At 38.5% G+C, this 20,662-nt stretch overlaps 1 protein-coding gene across 1 annotated transcript; it reads right to left on the bottom strand.

Moving 5' to 3' along the window:
• Positions 1-677: 677 nt before the first annotated feature.
• On the bottom strand, positions 678-2,837 carry LOC145109109 (GDSL esterase/lipase At1g28610-like). The gene is made up of 5 exons (XM_079046225.1): positions 2,467-2,837; positions 1,853-2,080; positions 1,611-1,759; positions 1,253-1,529; positions 678-1,061 (listed from the first exon to the last, which is right to left on the bottom strand). Exons 1-5 carry the CDS (start codon positions 2,822-2,824, stop codon positions 829-831), a joined length of 1,245 nt encoding a protein of 414 aa, XP_078902351.1. The 5' UTR covers positions 2,825-2,837; the 3' UTR covers positions 678-828.
• Between the last annotated feature and the right edge of the window lie 17,825 nt (positions 2,838-20,662).

The following is a 20,662-nucleotide window of genomic DNA, read 5'->3' as shown; positions in this document are numbered from 1 at the left end:
GGGCTACCTTCATTCTTGATGTTTGAATCATCTTTGTTTCCGGTCATGGCACTGTCTGAAATGATTGGGAATTAGGATTAGTGGGGTTTTAGAGCGTGATTGAGAACCGTTCTGATACCATGATAAAATTGATGGCAAAAGGCATTAAGGATTTATTTTACATTATTCGAAAAGAGAGATACAAACTCTATAAATACAGGAACGAACAAGAGAAAACCAAAAAGGGAAAAAGCACAAGAAAGAGAAGAGAACAGGGATAAATATGGAAAAGATACGGATGAAATAAATGGGTTCCAATAGATCGTTTAATATTAATAGTGTAGTCATTTACATACATTAAACATAATTATAAACAAACAAATAGTACAATATAGAAATGAATATATAAAACAAGTTGATGAATCAATATAATATTATATAAAACTATCATTGAATCATTTTACGACATTTTTATAACTAATATATTAATATTAGAATCATGTAAAGTTAAATCATATGAATATAATATAGTAATAATAAAAATTAATAGGTGCAGAAAATAAAGTTGATTGGGGGTATATGGATAGGATGAGCCTAAAATCATAGTTACGCAAATTATATATATATATATATATATATATATATATATATATATATATATATATATATATATATATATATATATATAACGATTTAATAAATATTTATTGATTTACGAGCTTAATTAAAACCCCCTACAACAAGAGCTAAAGTGGCTCCACTATTTAAAATCAATCACATTTAGCTAGAAATTTTTTGTGCGATCGAAAGTTGATGCTACAGAACATATTTGGTCCCACGTATCGGCATCTAGCTTGTAATGGCATGGCACAGAGAACTGAATCGAGGTATGCTGTATGAACCTTGAAATACACTCATGTATATCATTCTATATGCGGCCTCTGTCAAGTGAATTTCATCCCAGTTAACAAATGTATTCGGATGAGCACATACAGTTGATGACGGCTCTCCACATACTGCTGATGGGTTGTAATTATAGGGCCCTCCACCACCACAACATGCTCTCAAAGGTTGAACAAATCCTGCAATGTTTAACACCATGTTTAGACATCTGTTCTATCTCTAAAGAAAAGTGATCTCTTGTCTGGTGTTACTTGTATTTATGTCCTAAATCCACAAATCTTGCGCGATGTCACATTAATACCATATGACCGTTTCTAGAAGTTCTTTAACATTTACTACTGATTAGATGATTTTAAAGATAAAATGTTACCAAATTGTTTTGGCGATCGGTACAACTGTAATGCAGCATTGTAGTAATCCGCATAAATAACATTAACCTTTGGGTAATTCTTTTGGATTTTGTGTAATTCCCTTTGGAGTAGTTGGTTGTGGTACTCCTCAATCTTGTTTATCGAGATTAGACAACCAGTTGTGTTATCGTACATTCTGGCATCGGAGGATTTAAACAGTGTTAAATCAAGTGGGGCGCATTCTAGGGGTAAGAGATTTGGAACAACAAATATTTTTCCACCAAGTTCAATTAGTTCCTGCATGCATTTTAATAAATCATAGAGTTAACCCACGACCCACAAGCCACATTCATAAATACTGTTATATAAAGTTCTTACTTTGACTGTTGCGGTGATCTTATCTATAACAAGAGGAACAAATGACTTGACTTGTTTGATGGATTTACCGGCAACTAATTCCATATTGTAGTCATTACCTCCAATCTCTCCCACAAGAAATAAAGAATGTCCAATCTTTTGCTTGCAATCTGCCAATGATCATACCATGATATAAATATCAAAGGGTTCTTGATACTTATAGTTCCTTAATGACAAAAGTTGTATAAATGGTAATCATTTACCTGAAGAACTGGTACAGAAAGAAGACAATGATATTTTAAACCATTCAAGTTCATCTCCTAAAGATACATTTGTTAAAGAATTAAAAACCCCTCTCGCTTCATGAAATGATGAATTCAAAGCGTATGCACCCACCACCGCATAATTCACTCCTTGTCCTAGCTCAGTCTTGTTGCCATTCTCCTTGCTGCCAACATATGGTGGTATCAACGGCAACCCCAAACCCTTAGCTTCATATAGAAACAAACAAAAATAATTTTCGTTACCGGAAGTAAAACTTTGAATTGGGAATCATTAAATAACCAACCAACCAACCAACCTTTTCCTAGCTAATAAACAATTTTCAATTAGACTGAACTTTTAAAAACTATAGAAAAACCGAACTCGTACATGCATTTAGTCAGTTTCAAAGGATAAAAGAAATCGGAAAATGATTTCACATAAGTGTCATAAACTTTTGTGCTTAATACAAGTTTTATAAACTTTTAAAGTAAAGCAGTAATTCCTCCCTGCACTACAAAATTATATAATATTTTAACGTTTTCTCCACTAGATTTCTTGCTCCATTACTAGTGAAGTAGATTTTCACTCAACGAAATTAAAGAATAAAGAGTACCTAAAAAATCAATGATGAGTCGACCATCGGAGCATCGACCTGTGGGTTTAAGAAAGAAGGTTTCGCCATAAGGTGGGAAAAAATACTGTGGTGGCGTGATGTTAAAAACAGAGTCAATATTTTTTAGGTTACCGGTATCAGTTAGTGAGTTACCGAATGCAATAATGGAGGTATACCTGCAATCATTACTAGCATACAAGATGGTAGGCAACAACATTTGCAAAATGAGAAGGAAAATTGTATAGGAGAAGTACTGTGACGAAATGGCCATTTTGAGAATTGAATTCCGCTCAAAATGGGAAGAAAGAGAGTATGCAGGATTTATAGAAGGAAGAAAAGTTGTTTGCTTCATAGACATACAACTTTCTTTTGAACACCTTTAATCTACTTATAAACAACACATTTTCCGATTCTTGATATTGATACATTTAATACAATCGTCAATAACTCTAAAGTCGACCATGCGTCTTTTTCTGTCATCCGAAGTACAATCCTTTCATTTTCAAGTGTGGTATGTGGAACAAGTAAATTTGTTTTTAATTTTTGTTGGTTCCTCCATAAATTTGGTTTTCAATTTTGATTTGAATTGAATTATTTTGGTAAATAATAATTTTTAAGGAAACTCTAAATAGGTTCAAGTTTTTCTATATAAAGTTTTGGATTTGACGTGTGATGCACCTAACTTTAAAATAGACATAAATTAATTTTAAGAAGGTGTTCGATACATTCATATCACCACCCGCTCATGATTACCCTTTTCCTTAAACTTGCATCTACCGTGATAATCTCATTATCTCTATATTATTGACATGTTCTTAAAATTATTATCATTACATATTTTAGGGTAAATTACATGAATTATCCTTGTTGTTTGGGGTAATTTAAGTGCTTAGTACCTAACTTTTTTTTTAGTTCTTTGTAATTTATTTTTGTTGCGTTGCCTAAAATGACTTTTCCCCTTGATAATTTATTTTTTAGTTGATTTATTATTTATTTATTAGTTTCATAATTAAATAAACATACCCCACTCCCACTGCCACCCACACCCTCCTCTCTTCCTTTTCCCCTTTCCCCATCTTCCATAGAACGAGAGTCTCCTGCACCACCACCACCACCCTTATTCGTCACTTTTCCAAATGCTCGATTGCAAATAACTTTTTAAAACCAAGTTTGACAAACAAGTTCACAAATAAAAAAAACCTTAAAATCGATTTTTAGAAATTGATTTCCATTTCAACCCAAACCCAATGATTTCCATTCAACTCGTTAAACAAACCAATCAATCAAAGGATTTCCAGAAAATGTAAAACGATTAATAACCCCAATTTAAAACTAAAATATATGCAACAAACCTAAAAAATATGCACAAAAACCACTAAAAACAAAAGAGAGTTTTGTGCATAATAAATATTAACTCCAACAAATTATGTTGAGTCTCCCACACAAATAAATATTCAATCGTAAAATCAAAATCGATATAGGGGACATTTATTACAATTAGTAAATAACCAATCATAAAATCAAAATTGATACAAGATTGAAGGAGAGAGATAGGAGGTCGAGGCAAGAACCATGGGAGATCGAGACTCCAAAATTCAAAACTGAAAGATGGTGCAACAATTTCTCGTCGATTCCGATGGTGCTTTAGGAAGGGGTGATTCCTGCTTTGGATTTGAATGAACCGAAGGTGTAGGCGGGTTTTAGTTCCAGTGGAATCGAATCAGATCTCGTTTCCTAGTGCTAAAATCGATGAACCTCATACGGTTTTACGTTACTTGCGATGAGCATCAGGTGTGGTTGTGAGTAACTAGCGATGAAATTAAACCTCAGGTGAAGAATCCAAATTCATTCATTACAGGTAAATCTTCCTGCGGCGGTGGATATGTTTTCCGGTGGTGATGAAACGAGATTTAGAACAAAATGGCTTCATGATGGTTTGATGTCCCGCCGGTTTCAGTAGTGTGCTTCACCGCAGGGCACGACGGGGGCTTACGATAATAAAAATATTAAAATATTTTTTATATATGAATAATATAATAGTCTATAAAATTGAATATGAAATTGATAAAGAAAAATCATCTAAATGAAAACAAGTAAACAACATCAATAGCTAAAAATCAGATTATTTCTCCGGAATCAAGAATCAAATAATCTAGCTTTTACGTCTTTTATATTTGACATGTTATTTCTGTAGGTTATATATTATTCCTTTAGGTTGTAAGTATGTATTATATACATTTCCTTAATATCATTACTACGTGATTTAATTTGGGTCACACATTAATATTTATTGAAAAAAATAAATGATTTTTTTTCATAACTTAGCCTATGATTATAAAATATCAAATTATCAACCATAATCAAAATTATTAATTATAAGTTATAAAAAGTAAAATATGTAATAAAATTAAAATCTATTTTTTATTAACTAGTGAACTGAAATCATATAGTAGAATAATCATAAATAATTTCTTAATTGAAACCCGTCTACTAAAAATAAAATAAAAATACCTATCAAATATGAGTTAATTGGCAATTATAAGACACGAATTAGTAATCCATATGAACCTAAAGTAAATGAGTTTATAAGCGGTGAGATTTTTTTTAATACAACCCTCAATTTTTGTCAAAATTGTCATAGCCCAGTTTCTTTTTTTATAAAATAATATAACAATTGAACTTTTATAAATGATTGAAGTGAGTTTTATTTCATGAGTTAATTGGCAATTATAAGACACAAATTAGTAATCCAAACCTAAAGTAAATGAGTTTATAAGCGGTGAGATTTTTTTTAATACAACCCTTAATTTTTGTCAAAATTGTCATAGCCCAGTTTCTTTTTTTATAAAATAATATAACAATTGAACTTTTATAAATGATTGGGAGGGGTTGTTTGGGCTAAATGATTACTCATGGCTATTATATATCTATATTATAATTGATATTTTAAAAAAGATTGGAGGGGGCTGAGCATCCGACAGCCCCTCTGCTAAGTCTGCCCTTGCATCACCGGAACAGGTCTCCGGTTTTTATATTGTGGAACGATGACAAGATCACGGAAGTGGAGACGAAGCATTGAATGGAGTCTTTAACCGGAGAGCTTATTGGAGTTCTTTTGTGCATGTATATATTTCAGTGTGTGCTTTTGGGTTGCCAACTTGTTGGTTATCATTTCAAGAAGCTTAGTTCGGAAAGTGGGTGGAGCAGGTAATAGGTATAGTGGTAAGTGCTGGGATTTGTTTTAATACTTCTAAATTTAAATAATAAAAGAAATTTCGTAAAGACATAATCAAGGGTAAAATAGTCATTTTATGTCTAACAGGACCAAAGGCATAACAAATACATTTTATAGGGACCGTTGGAGTTAAAAAAAATAAGTTATGGACTAAGCATGCAAAACTACCGCATACCATAGGGACTATCCGTTAATTTACCCTATATTTTATTAAACTATTTTTAAAAGCAGTTCTTAAATTATACTACTTCCGTAGATCCAGAACACTTGGAGGGTTGTATTAAAAAAAGAAATAATATAACAATTGAACTTTTTTTATAAAATAATATAACAATTGAACTTTTATAAATGATTGATTTGAGCTTGGAAGTGAGTTTTGGTGGTGTATTTCATGATTTGAAGGAATAAGAACACTTGGAGGTTGCTTTGGTGTGTCTTGAGCTTGTAGATCCAGAATCATCATCAACTTTGCAAGATATTGAGGTATAAAGCTCTCAACTTGATGACTTCTTATGCTAGATCTAGTTTAGGGCCTTGTTTTTGCAGTATTGGGTCCTTTAAGGCTTATTTGAGAGTATGGTCTACTTCAGAAGCCATGGATAGTAGATCTTAGCACCTTTGAGGTCCCTTGTCCATAAAAATGCAATCTTTATGAGTTATATTGGACAATGCATGTGTTAGGGTCCTTAATATGGTTCTCTTTGAGTTTTGGGTCCCATTAAGTAATGAATAGGAGTAAAGTTTCCAACTTTACATGTTAAGACATCATTAGGGACCAGATTTGAGGCTTAGATGTGATGGCTAAATCGATTAAGCGCTTAATGGTGAAGATTGGCCAACTGCGTCGTACACTGGGCGTACCCAGCTCGTACGCTGAGTGTACTGGCCTCGAAGGAAAAATGTTGGGCGTATGCTTTAGTACATCGGGCGTACTCAGCAGCCTTGACTTTTGTTGTCTTTTGCGTTTTGCACCATAACAAGACTTCTAGGGTTTTTGGGCCTTGTTTGGACATTAGACTTCTGACTTTGTGCCATTTCTAGGCTATGAGCCTTCTTGGATTTAGACCCATGATGGGTTTTAGGCCCATTTATCAAGTTGAGCCATATTGGGCTTTTGGTTCCATTTAGGAATTTAGGCTTTTAGAGAAAATGGGTTGGGCCTTGATTTTGGACCAAGAAAAGGGTAAAATGGTCTTTTACCCTAGATGTTGGAAAAGTGATCTAGATTCTTGATTATGGGTTAAGACCCAATTATTAATTGGATATTTTTGAAGATGTTAGCACGAGGATTTTTCCATATCAGCAGTCCGAGATTTTATCTGAGATATTCAACAGCTTGAGGTGAGTTTCCTCACTGTGTTTGGCGGATCGAAGGCACCAATGCCGGCCCATGGTTTATTACGATTAGGATGCTAGTTGTCTGTGTGACTCTTTCACGTTTGATATCTTATATGTATACCGGGCAGAGCCCGATGCCAGGCGGGGCCTAATGACTATATTGTATATTATTTATCTTTGTGATTCTTGCATGTGTTTATATGTTTTCATGTATACCGGGTGGGTCCGATGCCAGGTAGGGCCTGATGAATGTGATGAGGCGGGGCCCATCTCATGTTACTGATAGATCTGTTTCGAGCGGGGCTCGATGTCGGGCGGGGCCCATTATATGTTTGATATGTATGGTATGTGGTGTTTTGGGGAACTCACTAAGCTTCGTGCTTACGGTTTTCAGTTTATGTTTCAGGTACTCCGGATCCAAGGGGAAGAGCTCGGGGTGATCACATCGCACACACCACATTGATCTTCATTTTTTTTCACTTTGATGTATCTGGATGTTTTGGTGACATTCTGATTCAATTATGGTTTTTATAAAACACATTTGAGTTGATTGTTTTTAGTATAATTAAAATGAAATTTTTGGTCTTCAATTTTTGGACGTTACAACTTGGTATTAGAGCCTTGGTTTGAGGGATTCAGGCATACTTTCGGGTGTGTCTGAACACAAACTGAGGATATGGTATACTTTACAAAAAGGGAATGTTTTATAAAAATAGTTTTCTAATAAAAGAAAGGGGTGTGGTGCATGCAATCGACCGAGCTCAAGTAAGTTCTACAAAAATATCCATACATGTTTATGTTATGCTTTGAATTGTGAATCTGTGAATCACATGCTAGATTGGGGCTAAGGACCTGCTCAGGATTGCATGATAGAATGCTAGGAGAGATGCCTTTATATTCCAACTATATGAGCTTGTAGACTTGCATGCTAGTACTAATCAGTCAGTGATAGGATGACCTATTTAGGTTATGCTTGATTTCGATTACTCAATGCTCAAATGCTGCTTGCTTTGTGCTTTTTAGGAGTTCTCATTAACATTAGCTAACTAGTAAACGAATATGTTAGGTTACATATTATTGAGACTAAATAATTTTAGAAGGTTAGGTTTTAACTCTATTGCACAACTCTTGGTTGATTCCAACCGTTGTAGTGTGACACCTCTCATTCGAAGAACTATCGGGTGTCAGTGATATGTAATTGTATTCACGAGCTAGTTAGAGGGTATTAGAGGGAGTTCCTTCTACAGCTGATGGAGGAGAGTGGTCTGGTGATTACCCTAGGAAAACCTAAGAAGAGATTCGGTGTTGGGAGCATTATTATGTTGAGAGTTGTATGTATAGATAAGGGAGTGACTTGGAGAATTCGGGGCGATCCTTGAGAAAATTACGGATAGATGTGGTAGGTACTATGGGCCCATACTACTAGAAGCAGAGGATCCATACTCGAGTCAAGGAAAGCTGTAACGATACCAGGAAGCTGTAGAGTATGGGATTCCTCGATGTATATGTATGTATGTGTTCCTGATGGTTTGAATGGTCTATTTTCACTACGGTGGACACTCGAGGAAGACCTGGTAGTAGTTCTGGTGCTGGTGAGGGTGTTGTATGAGTAGATGTGGGAGTTCATTTCGTCTGAGATTACCTGCAGCATACTGTAAGGCCCTGAAATCTAGGATCCGAACCGGTGATCAATCAAATAACAATCAAACAAGATTAGAATGGAGTAGAAGAAGATTAAACCAAGCTTTGCACACGTTTATATCAAAGAAACGTCAAGTACAACTTGGACACACACACTATGGACCGTAAACTGTATCACTCAACAACAACCACTGATAGACTCTGGCAAGCCCTATATATAGGGAAAGGCTGGCCGTAAACAGTTTTACGGCCGTAAACCTGTTTACAGACGTAAACAGACTTCTGGCCGTAAACACTCCCAAACAACACTATTACATGACAAAAGAACCAATAAGACCTATACATCAGATAGCCTAGCCCAAACCATAAACTAGACCCTTCAATCTCCCCTTGGTTTGAGGCTAGATTTGACTCAGTCCTTTTCAATTATAAGCACATCGGACCCCCCCCATCGCGCCACACCACATCTCTTTTGTAATGATCTCGACAACCATTGACGTGTATTCTTTAGCAGCACTCTCAAAGATCTCTTCAGCCACTTTGATCTGATGTTGTGCCAAATGATGAATATCCCACCTTCCGAATTGAAGTAGGTCTCTTTTGTCGAACAGGCGAAAGCAACCATCTTGAAACTTAATGATAGCAGTCGCAATGGTTTCATCATACACCCAGTAAAGCATGTTTGCAAGAGATCCATCACAGAAGTTTTGTGACACAGGAATCTGCCTAACTTGGTTGGTCGGTGGCCACATCACAGTCTGGAAAGGCTTATTTGTATTGGGATCCAGTATGTCAGGGAATCTTTTAATGATGGACCCAGGAGTCTTCATGTTAGGAAATCCCTTCTTTACTTGGTTCTCCAAATAAAGCTTGAAATGAGTTGCCCGTGGATCACCTGATGAATTTGCAAATGGAGCATTGGATAGTTCTGAGAGATCAACCCTTGTCCATGAATTGAAATCATGGAAGTCTTTGTAATACTCTACGTTTGAGCTTTTGCGTCTCACTATCCACATGTTTAACTTGTCATGAAAGCCCCATGAGACAATTCCTGATCTATCACCGTACTTGTGTCCAAATCTTTTGTTTTCAAGATCAGTGACAGTGACTTTGGGTTGATCTCCAGGAGCGTTCTAATCTGATCTCTTCTTGAACAATAGTTGCTTTTTCTTGGCGGATGCTGCCAATTTGGCGCGTTGTAGTGCAGCAACGTTGGGTGCTTGAACTGGTTCTTTTTCAAAAAGATCAACGATCCGAGTTCTTCTTTCAGTGGGCGGGTCAACAGGGGGATCTTGAGATGACTGGCTAGCATTGAGTTCTTGAACGGATGATTTGAACTTGTCGCCATGTTCCTCTACCAGTTTGTTCTTCAAATCAAAGTAGCATGCAGTCATGGTTCCCAGATATGTTTGCAGATCAGAGATTTGCTTTGATTTCAGAGTCTTATCTGCTTCAAGATCTGCAACACGAATGTTAAGCTGAGCTTTTTCGGCTTCAAGATCAGCTACACGAATATCGAGCTCAATGTTTTTCTGGTTTAGCACGCCGATCTCCTTTCTAAGTTCGTGCATGGTTGAATCATCCTTTCCTGAGTGGCTTTCCTCTATAGAAATTCCTTTAGCGCGGGAGGAAGGCATTGAGCTTTGTTGTTGGGCCAGATGCATAGCAAGCCTTTCAGAGGCAGCGTCATGAAAAGGCCTAGGAAGAGATGATCCCGGGGGATCTGATGAACCACCAACTACAAAAGTGGTGCTTGGTCCTTCGAGCGATGAAAAAGTAGTTTTTGGAGTAGTTGTTGGCTGAGTCTGATGGCCTTGAGATTGTTCTGGAATGAATACTCCCTGTCTTAGATCACGTCTTCTCCTTTTCAACGGAGACGGGGAGGTCTGAGTCGTCAATGGTTCACTCACAGATGGCTCAGTAGTAGGAATAACATCCACAAGGGGAGGAATCCCTGAAGTTGTCTCCATAGGAGTTATAGTGTCAGCCATTTGGTTGGAAGTAGGAGGCGTTGTTTCAAGAACATCTTATGTATCCCTTATCTCCGTTTCTGGATGAGCAACATCACGGATACTGTCAAAAAACGAGTCAATATCTTCATTGGAAAAGAGGTTATCATTGCCTCCAAAATTCAAGGAAATGTCATCCTTGTCATAAACTGAAGACTCATGGGATTCAGATGTCTCGCTTGAATCGGCAAACATACCAAACTTCACTAGGGGATACTTTCCTTGAAATGTAACTTTTAACCTTCGGTTTTGCTTGATTAGCCCGACAGTGTTTGGCCCAAGAGACTTCATGTCAAGAGTTTCTCCTTCTTTAACCATCGCATGAAATTGCTCGTTGATGAACACTTGAATGAACCTTGGATACATCAAGAACTTGTCCCTTGTTTTTCCTTTGATGTTTACAGTCAGCTCGTCAAGGATGAACTTGGAGAAGTTGAAATCCAGTCCCGCAGCAAGTGAAACGATGTCAATTGTGTTACTCAAAGAGATTTCATCTGCGCCAGATTTTCTTCCTGATATGCAGCTCACAAAGACATGAGCTAAGAACCTCCAGTAAGGTGGTAGAAGCTTCTTCATTGTCGGAGGAAAATCGCCTTCATAGCCCATCTTGTTGAGAAGTTCCTGAACTTGATTGGTTTCAATCTCAGTAAGGACGGTAGATTGATCGTCGATTTTCAGAACGTGCCTGATGAATTGTTCTGTTATGATAATTTTGCAACCCTTTACATTAGCTTCAACAGATAAAGATCCATCTTCTCCTTTCTTCACGTCAGCTAACCTCCAGAATTCTTTGATTATGCCTTGATAAATTGTTGGATTCACAGTAAGAGCAGTGGACAGGCAACATTCCCTTAATCCATGTATCATTGAATTTAACTCTCCATGAGCAACAAGAGGATCAGCCAAAAAAATTGCCAAGTTGTGACTGTCAGCGAATTTTAGATCTGCCATCTCAACCTACACAAACCAAGCCAAGTGAGAAAACATTGTATTTAAACATTTAAAATTTGTGTTTTACTCTTGAAACAGTTTAATTAGGCTTTTAAAGGAAACAAATGAAGAAAAATCAAATTTTGATGACCAAAACTGAGTTTACGGTCAAGTGGTCAATGGTCGTAAATAGTCAATGACCGTGAACAGTTAATGACCGTAAACAGTTAATGACCGTAAACAGTCATGACCGTAAACAGCCCATTGACCGTAAACAGTCAACGACCGTAAACTCATGGCCGTAAGCTCCGGCCGTAAACACTGGCCGTAAGCTCTGGCCGTAAACACAGGCCGTAAGCTCTGGCCGTTGTAGAGACCCATTTTTATAACGAACGGTGGATGCGGAAGTAAGATATCTCGAGATTAATCGTGTTTTTGTAAGTATGAACATGAAGAACATATTATGAGTTCATGGAACAAGGCTAAGAACAAAGAGAGATAATAATAATATTGCATGAAGAACATGGTGGGAGAGAAACTCTCCTTGGGTGGGAGAACCCACCACTTCTCTCTCTCTAGGATTACATTATGAGAAGTAAAGTAGTCTCTAATCTAAGAAAAAGTGAGCTAGCTAAAATAAGAAATGACCAACTCTCCCTTTATATAGGAGGGAGAGTATTTACACCATAAATACAATAAAGGGAAAATACAACCTAACTATCACTCATTATTTGTAGAGCATTTCCATGCTCCAACATTCTCTCCCTAAATGCTTACAAATGATGAGAGATACAACAAGTGATACAAGGCTATAATACAGTAATCCGACTAGCAAGGGTGGTAATAAAATGAAACATAGTGAGAACCAAATGCTGAAATGTCTCTGAAACTCTGAAGTGTCTGTGAAGTCTGAAACTGGCCATGAATCTCTAAACAATGAAGGTCTTTGGCTTCAAAGCACAACCAATGAAGTAGAAAAAATAAGATCCAAATCTTCAAACCAGTCATAATCAACGGAAGAAGAAGGTCACCATGAGCAAGTAGAAGATCCAATAAAAGAAACACTTCGACGTCAAAAAGTATGAAAGACATCTCGAGTTCTCGAATCATAATACACCAAGATTCTTCAAAGAATAACCTGCTAAAAATGTGAAGCATCCATAAAATGAAGTCCGGATAAAAATAATATGAGTCCAAAGACATGGTCCAACAATGCCAAAAATTTGATCCAATGATCAAAATAAGTGCCACGTCACATCGCCAAAATAATCTTCGTCTTCAACATATCACAAATCCAAACTCGTGAAACCATAAGATCTGAACCGGATGCGAACACAAAATCATCATGTGATAGAGTCCGAATAATAAATAATCTGAATCGGAAAACATCGAGTAATGCCAAAAATTTGATCCGTCTTTTGTGCAAGTCTTCTGTGACTTAATCACTAAGTTTGATTCTCCTTATTAACTTGGTTTGAATGCATTCGTTGTTATGAATCAACTTACGTGTATACTTGATATAACAATTGTTGTCATTTCTATTTCTTTACTTTCCGCAACTAACTCTCTAACTATCTAATTCTAGCTTATTAATATTATTGTTGACCTTTTAGATCCTTCGAGATTAACTATTCCGCAATCCACTAGTTCTAACGTTTGTTCAAGTGTGTCTCTAAGTTTTTCTCTCAACAATTGGTATCAGAGCCATAGTGGTTGCTTTTTGGAAACGAAACTCTGATTTTCAAAGGGCCTTCTATACCACTGAAGCTCATTTCTTAAAAAAAATTTCAAAAATGGCACAATCGTTATCTCTGAATGTTTCCAACAGTGTTGGTGGTTCTAACCGAGCCCCAATACTGGTAGCAAATGAATATCATCACTGGTTACAAAGAATGGAAAGATACTTAAGGAGACTTGGTAGAGATGTATGGCGATCCGTAGAAGAAGGACCACATGTCCCAGTCCTTACACCAGTCCAAACTGACGGCGCTACAACCAAACTAGGAGGAGGTCAACCAGTCATGAACCGTCCCACCAAGGATGATCTCGATAAAATGGAAAATGATGTTGTTGCTTTTTATGAAATCTCCTGTGGAGTTGCCCCTGACAACTTCGATATTATCATAAATTGCAAATCAACAAAAGAGATCTTGGAAGTTCTCAAGAATTTGTACGAAAGGCTCAGAACAAGCACAAGACAAGAAGCTTACTACCGCACTCAATGAGTTCAACAACTTCAAAGCTCATACTGGCGAAAGTTTGGAAGACTCCTTCAAAAGGTTCAACCTGATAGTCACCAAGTTATCCAATGCGGGCACCATCCGTACTAACCATGAAACAAATCTTCAGTTTCTTAATGGTTTGGGAAGACATTGGACTACGGCTAAGATGATAGTCCAGGGCGATAGAAAGATTCACTCTTTGTCACTCCACAAGCTCTATGGAGAGCTGCAAGCACAAGAATCCACCGTAGTCAAAGACTGTGCTGACTTCGGAGGACCACTTGCACTTATAGCACAAGCCCCACCGCAGTCACTCTACTCTCCCTCGTATGACACTCCACCGCAGTCATACGAAGCTGACTCAGAGTACGACGATGAAGAAGAATTTCAGAAGGCTATTGCTCTGGTTAGCCAACAGTTCAACCGTCTACCACCTCCTTCCTTCCATAAGAATCAACAGTTCAAAAAACTTCCATTCAACCGTAACTTCAGTTCCCAGAATAACCATCCTCGATATCCCAAAAGTTCTCATCCACCACAGCAATCTCAAAATAATCAACCAAAGGAGGTACCGCAGTCTCCTCAAACCATTGACTCCGGTACTCCCTCAGAAGACAAGACTGATGTTGTAATTTGTCACAAATGCAACAAAGAGAATCACTTTGCAAGAGATTGTAAGGCCAATGTAGTAAAAGACAGAGCATTCTAGCTTAGAATGGCTCAAGAGTTGGAAGATAAGGAAAAGGCAAGGGCATACGTAGCCCATGTCAAAAGATACCATCAAGTTTGGTCATCCGGAGATGAAGATGAAGCCATTAGTAGTGTCAAAGGAAAGGGAAAATCTGCATGCTGGCAACTGCGGATGATGATGGGTCTACAAAGCTGGAAAAAAACTACTGCTACATGGCAAAGGATGGAACTCTAAGCATCGTCGAACAGGTAAAACTTATGATCCAAACTCTAAACTATAGCATGCATGACTGTCAGCCATACATAGATGATCTTAATGACACTTGTGTTGCCGTCCTTACAGACTATAACAAAGCCTTAAATGAGAAGAACATTGCGTCCCAAGAGATGTTCCACGTGAGAGGACGACTGGATAACAAAAGACTCAAAATGGCTACGTTAGATAAGGACCTAGAGTTAGAAAAAGATGCAAGAATGTTGAGTGAAACCCAATTAGAGATAGCTTTGAACCAGAGAGATTTAGCTCAGAGTGAAATTGTACGCTTAAATCTCTTAATTGAAAAATTGTTTAATGAAAGTGAAGCTATTGAAAATTTGGTAAACAATGGAACCGTGGACAATACATACAATTGGGGTTGGTCGAATGGATATCCTACCGCAATGGATTCCTCACCTCGGTTCAATAAAGACAGACTGTATGTCCCTCCAGACCGAGAATTTCATTTCCCAGTCAATAACAAGACCTTTCCCGAAAACATCAAAAGTCACTTCGGTAGACTACATAGTCTAAGCAATAATTGTGTCATTGAGGAAATTGTGCCTGAGGTTTCGGGTCACACATGTGATCAAATTCCTATCTGTGGCACCATTTACCCAAATTCTCAAACCTCATCCGTAGTTGATGAAGAAATTGTCATTGAGGGCCCCGAAGTCTCAAAAGACTTTCCATCTCTGTCCTCAGACCGCAATGTCTCACACTGTAGTCAAAAGTCCCACAAATGTCCCACTAAAGTCCCAACTAAGACTTACTCGACAGTAGTCAAATCTTCACTACCGCAGTCCTTAGTAAAAGGAACCGTGACCCTTCAGGCGATTCATCATGAATTACCTATAGAGAACTTTGAAGTGGGTCAATGCTCACAGACCCCAGAATCTTCAAGTTCGGATGACTCAAGCCCACGTTTTCAAAATCATTCTAAGAATTCCAGGAAACCGCAGTTGAACAACAATGACTGCGGTTCACCAAAATCCTTGGCCAAAATGGCCTTCAAAGAGGAAATTAGATCTCGAGGCACAAATAGACAAACTTTTTCAAAAAATAAGAAGCATGTTAGAATTCCAAAGTCCAAGAGTCCAGAAAAATTTGTTTTCTCACACTACTTTTCAAAAAACTCTCCCACCAAGAAAACAAACAAAAAAGAAAGTCCAACTTCAAAAGTCATTCCTACTTCTTCTGACACAACCCGAAAGGGTGTTCAGTCTTTTCGAAACAATGGTTTTCAGGTCTATTCCTCAAATGATCCTAAATGGAAAGGTATTTTACCCTCTCCAACACTTTTAAAGTCACGTCAAAATTTCAACAAATGGAAGGGTATCCTACCAAATCCACCAAAAAGGACTCAAAGATTTGCACGTGCTAAACCTTTTCAAAAGCAAACTTTTTCAAAATCCAACAACTTACATGTCAGGGATCATCAACCTCGGACCGGTAACAAGTCCAATTCATCCTATAGACTGCTGACCAAGCATAGTATCAGATCAAATGACAAAATCTCTTTTTGTAAATATCAGTGTAGTTGTCAAAAGGATTCATCCTATGTCAAATGTAGTTGGAGTCAGAAACATCGTACTTTTTCGAAAACTCACCACACTCCAATTCTGCACAAACATCCAGGACTAGGATTAAAAGTTGACAAGAGACCCATCCCTGCAACCTCGGTCCATGCATCATTCTGCAATTCACCAATTGCCCTAGGCTCCAAACTAGTTTAGATGCCTAAACTAACCGTGTAATTCTCAGGCTTTGTGCAAGGAGGAACAAGAAGAAGAATGGTTAATCGACAGTGCCTGCTCCTTGCACATGACCGGAAGGTTAGAATACCTTCGGGATTTCAGGCCTACATGCAATGGTAGAAATGTCACATTCGGCAACAATGCGAATGGGGTCATCCGAGGTTACGGTGTTCTCACTACGGGGAACTTTTCTATTCAGAAGGTTGCTTATGAAGAAAGCCTTAAACACAATCTCATCATTGTTGGCCAACTATGTAAAGCAGGACATCGAGTTGAATTTGATGATCAGTTCTGTTACGTAATGACTAGTGATAGGAACACATGTCTGATCAAATCCAGATCCAAAGGTACCATGTATCCTTTGGATGTCTCTCTGATCATTGGCAGACCGTAATTGTATTTCCTGTCCAAAGCTGTATCCGAAGTCAGCTGGCTATGGCACCGCAAGCTAGCTCATCTCAACTTCAGGTACATCAACAACTTGGTCACAGGAGAACTAGTCAGAGGTCTCCCTATTCTCAAATTCAACAACGATACTCTTTGTCCGGCTTGTGAATGTGGTAAACAGTCCAAAGCAAGTCACCCTCTGGTAATGGACTCTTCAATTTCTGAACCATTGGAGCTATTGCACATTGATCTCTGCGGTCCGTTAACCGTAGCTAGTCTCTATCACAAAAAATACATACCGGTTATTGTAGATGACTTTACACGCTTCACATGGGTCTTCTTCCTCAGACTTAAGTCAGAAACACCGCAGATTTTCATCAACTTCATCAAAGAGATTGAACTTCAGATCAAGCTTCCAGTAAGAAGGATCCGCAGTGATAATGGAACCGAGTTCACTAATCATCTTCTCAACAGTTTCTTGGTTTCCAAAGGCATCACTCACAATTTCTCAGCTCCTTATACACCACAACAAAATGGAGTAGTAGAGAGAAGGAACCGCACACTAGTAGAAGCAGCCAGATCCATGCTCAACTTCACACACCTTCCTCTCTACTTCTGGGCTGAAGCTGTAGCCACCGCATGCTTTGTTCAAAACCGAAGCATTGTGTTCAAACGCCTCAACAAAACACCATATGAGGGCCTTAACAACCGCAAGCCAAATGTTCGCTTCTTTCATATCTTTTGGTGTAGATGTTTCGTGATCAACAACCGAGATCAGCTTAACAAGTTTGCACCAAAGTATGATGAAGGCATCTTCCTTGGTAATTCCACTAACAAGGTTGCTTATCGAGTGCTCATCAGACGTACAAGGCTGATCATTGAAAGCTTCGATGTGAAATTTGATGATTCTCACATCCGCAATGCCCCTCCATCCACTGAAACTACCGCAATCATGGAAAGCGATATTCCTGCCTCTTCAGGTCCTTTAAATCTAGTTGAAGTCAATTATGACGATCTTTTCGATCCTATTGAAACGACGAAACTATCCAAAGTTCTTGTGTCACCCGCAGCTCAACAACAACACGCTGATGTTTCTGGACCATCTCTATCTGAAGTAGCATCTCTCAATACTTTCACCTCTCCGGTTGAGGGGGAAAGCCGTACTCCGTATCAAGCAACAACCGTTGAGGTTCCAGTACTTGATGGTGTTCAAGTTCCCATCCACAGAGAATCATTACCATCAAATGTATCTTCGGATTCGGATGATGAACTCATAGAGAACATTGACACGAGAACCGATCCAAGGATTATCACTCTCCCATCCACAGTCCAGGGGGAACCTTCTCAGGTTCCAGAGGAACTTCCATCAGCAATCCAGGGGGAACCTCTCCCAACTGCTCAAGAAAACTCCATTCTCGTTCCAAAAAACCAAGATGACTCAGCAGGATGTTCTAAAGTCCAGGGGGAACTGCCATCTCCAACCGCAGATTCTCCTGATATTCAAGATATTCCCTCTACCGCAGCTGCTGATCATCTGCAGCCCCGTCTACACGTATGGACGAAGGACCACCCACCAGGTCAAATCATTGGCAACCCATCCGCAGGTATCTAGACTCGATCTTCCAAGGACCTATCTGATCACTGCCACTACGCAGCATTTATGTCCTCGGTAGAGCCCAGAACGATCAAAGAAGCATTGCTTGAACCTGACTGGATAGCTGCAATGCAAGAAGAGCTAGAAGAATTTCAAAGAAACAAAGTTTGGCAGCTCGTTCCGAAGCCACGTGGTCACACCATTGTTGGCACTAGATGGGTGTTCAAAAACAAGCTGGATGAATCTGGTGCGGTAGTCAGAAACAAGGCAAGGCTAGTTGCAAAGGGGTATAGTCAACTTGAAGGCATTGACTACGATGAAACGTATGCTCCGGTAGCACGCATGGAAGCTATCCGGATCTTCCTAGCATACGCAGCCCACAAGAACGACAAGGTACACCAAATGGACGTTAAGAGTGCATTTCTCAATGGGGAATTAAAAGAAGAGGTTTATCTTCAGCAACCTCCAGGTTTTGAAAATGTTGAATTCCCAGACCACTGCTACAAGCTTGAAAAAGCAGTCTACAGTCTGAAGCAAGCCCCAAGAGCATGGTATGAGACTCTTTCTGAATTCCTTGTCTCATCCGGGTACAAGAGAGGAGTGATTGACCCCACTTTATTTAGAAAAGGAAATGTTAACCACCTTATGCTTGTACAAATATATGTGGATGATATCATCTTCAGATCGACTGATCAAGGAATGGTGGATGAATTTGCTAAGCTCATGACCAACAAGTTCAAAATGAGCATGAATAGAGAGATTAACTTCTTTCTAGGACTTCAAGTGAAACAAGTTCCGCAAGGGATATTCATTCATCAAGAGAAATACACCACTGAACTGTTAAAGAAATATTCTATGGACAACTGTTCTTCAGCTAAGGTCCCCATGGCCTTCGATTATAAGATCTCTGCTGATCCCTCAGGCGAATCTGTGGATCACAAGACTTATAGAGGTATCATAGGCTCTTTGATGTACCTCACCGCAAGCAGGCCAGACATTGTCTTTACAACTGGTGTATGTGCAAGGTATCAGGCTGACCCAAAAGTGTCACATATGACCGCAGCCAAACAGATACTACAGTACCTGAAAGGAAGCAAATCTCTTGGTCTATGGTACCCCGCAGGCAATGACTTCAGCCTGCAAGCTTTCACAGATGCGGATCACGCCGGATGCAAACTAGATCGAAAAAGCACTTCAGGTGGATGTCAATTTCTGGGTGAAAGACTCGTCAGCTGGTCTTCAAGGAAACAAAGTTGTGTATCTCTGTCTACCGCATAAGCTGAGTATGTGGCCGCAGCCAGCTGTTGCTCTCAAGTCCTTTGGATGAAAACTCAACTATTGGACTACGGATATAGAATGCTGTGGATACTGATCTATTGTGACTCTGAAAGTGCTATTGCTATTTCTCACAATCCAATTCAGCACTCCAAGACTAAGCATATTGAACTACGGTATCACTTCATCAAAGACCACATTTTGAAAGGTAACATTGAACTCATCTTTGTCCATTCTCATGAAGAGATTGATGATGTGTTCACAAAAGCGCTCGACTCCACAAAACTTAACACCTTCCTGCAAATGTTAGGAATGATGAATCCAGACCCGCAATTCTTTTTGAATTGTTAGTTACCGCAGACCATCCTTGGTCTCCGTTGCGGTTCTAACTGAAAGTTACTTATGATAGATGGTTTTGGTACCGCAGTCTAGGTACCGCAACCATATATCATACTTATTTTTCATAGGTCCTTATTGTTTGTTATTACTAACTTTTTGTACAAGTGCTCTCCTCAGTTTCTTCTACTGCAGTCATAAATCTACCCATCCGCAATGACATTTGTTCATCCGCAATGACACCTGGTCATCAGCAATGAAGTTTCCATCCGCAATCACTTTGATAATTTCTCAAATGTGTCATCAACCCTTGAATCTTTGTGTTCTATTTAATGATACTTCATTAAATAAAACATTAAATAACAAAAAAAAAAACATTCCCTTGAGAAACTATCTCATTATCTTTCTGAATAAACCTTGTGTCAGACCTATTTTTAGGTATGATGACAAAAAGATCGTTTTTCCATAATCACATCCTTAATTTGTCTTTTCCGCTTACTCAGAACGTCCCATCCGTTACAACTTC

This window comes from Lactuca virosa, chromosome 1 (genome assembly GCF_052849685.1).
Source record: "Lactuca virosa cultivar CGN04683 chromosome 1, Lactuca_virosa_CGN04683_v6, whole genome shotgun sequence".
NCBI classification, from domain to species: Eukaryota; Viridiplantae; Streptophyta; class Magnoliopsida; order Asterales; family Asteraceae; genus Lactuca; species Lactuca virosa.
The sequence above is the reverse complement of the archived record's forward strand: the minus strand, read 5'-3'. Positions and strand labels throughout refer to the sequence as shown.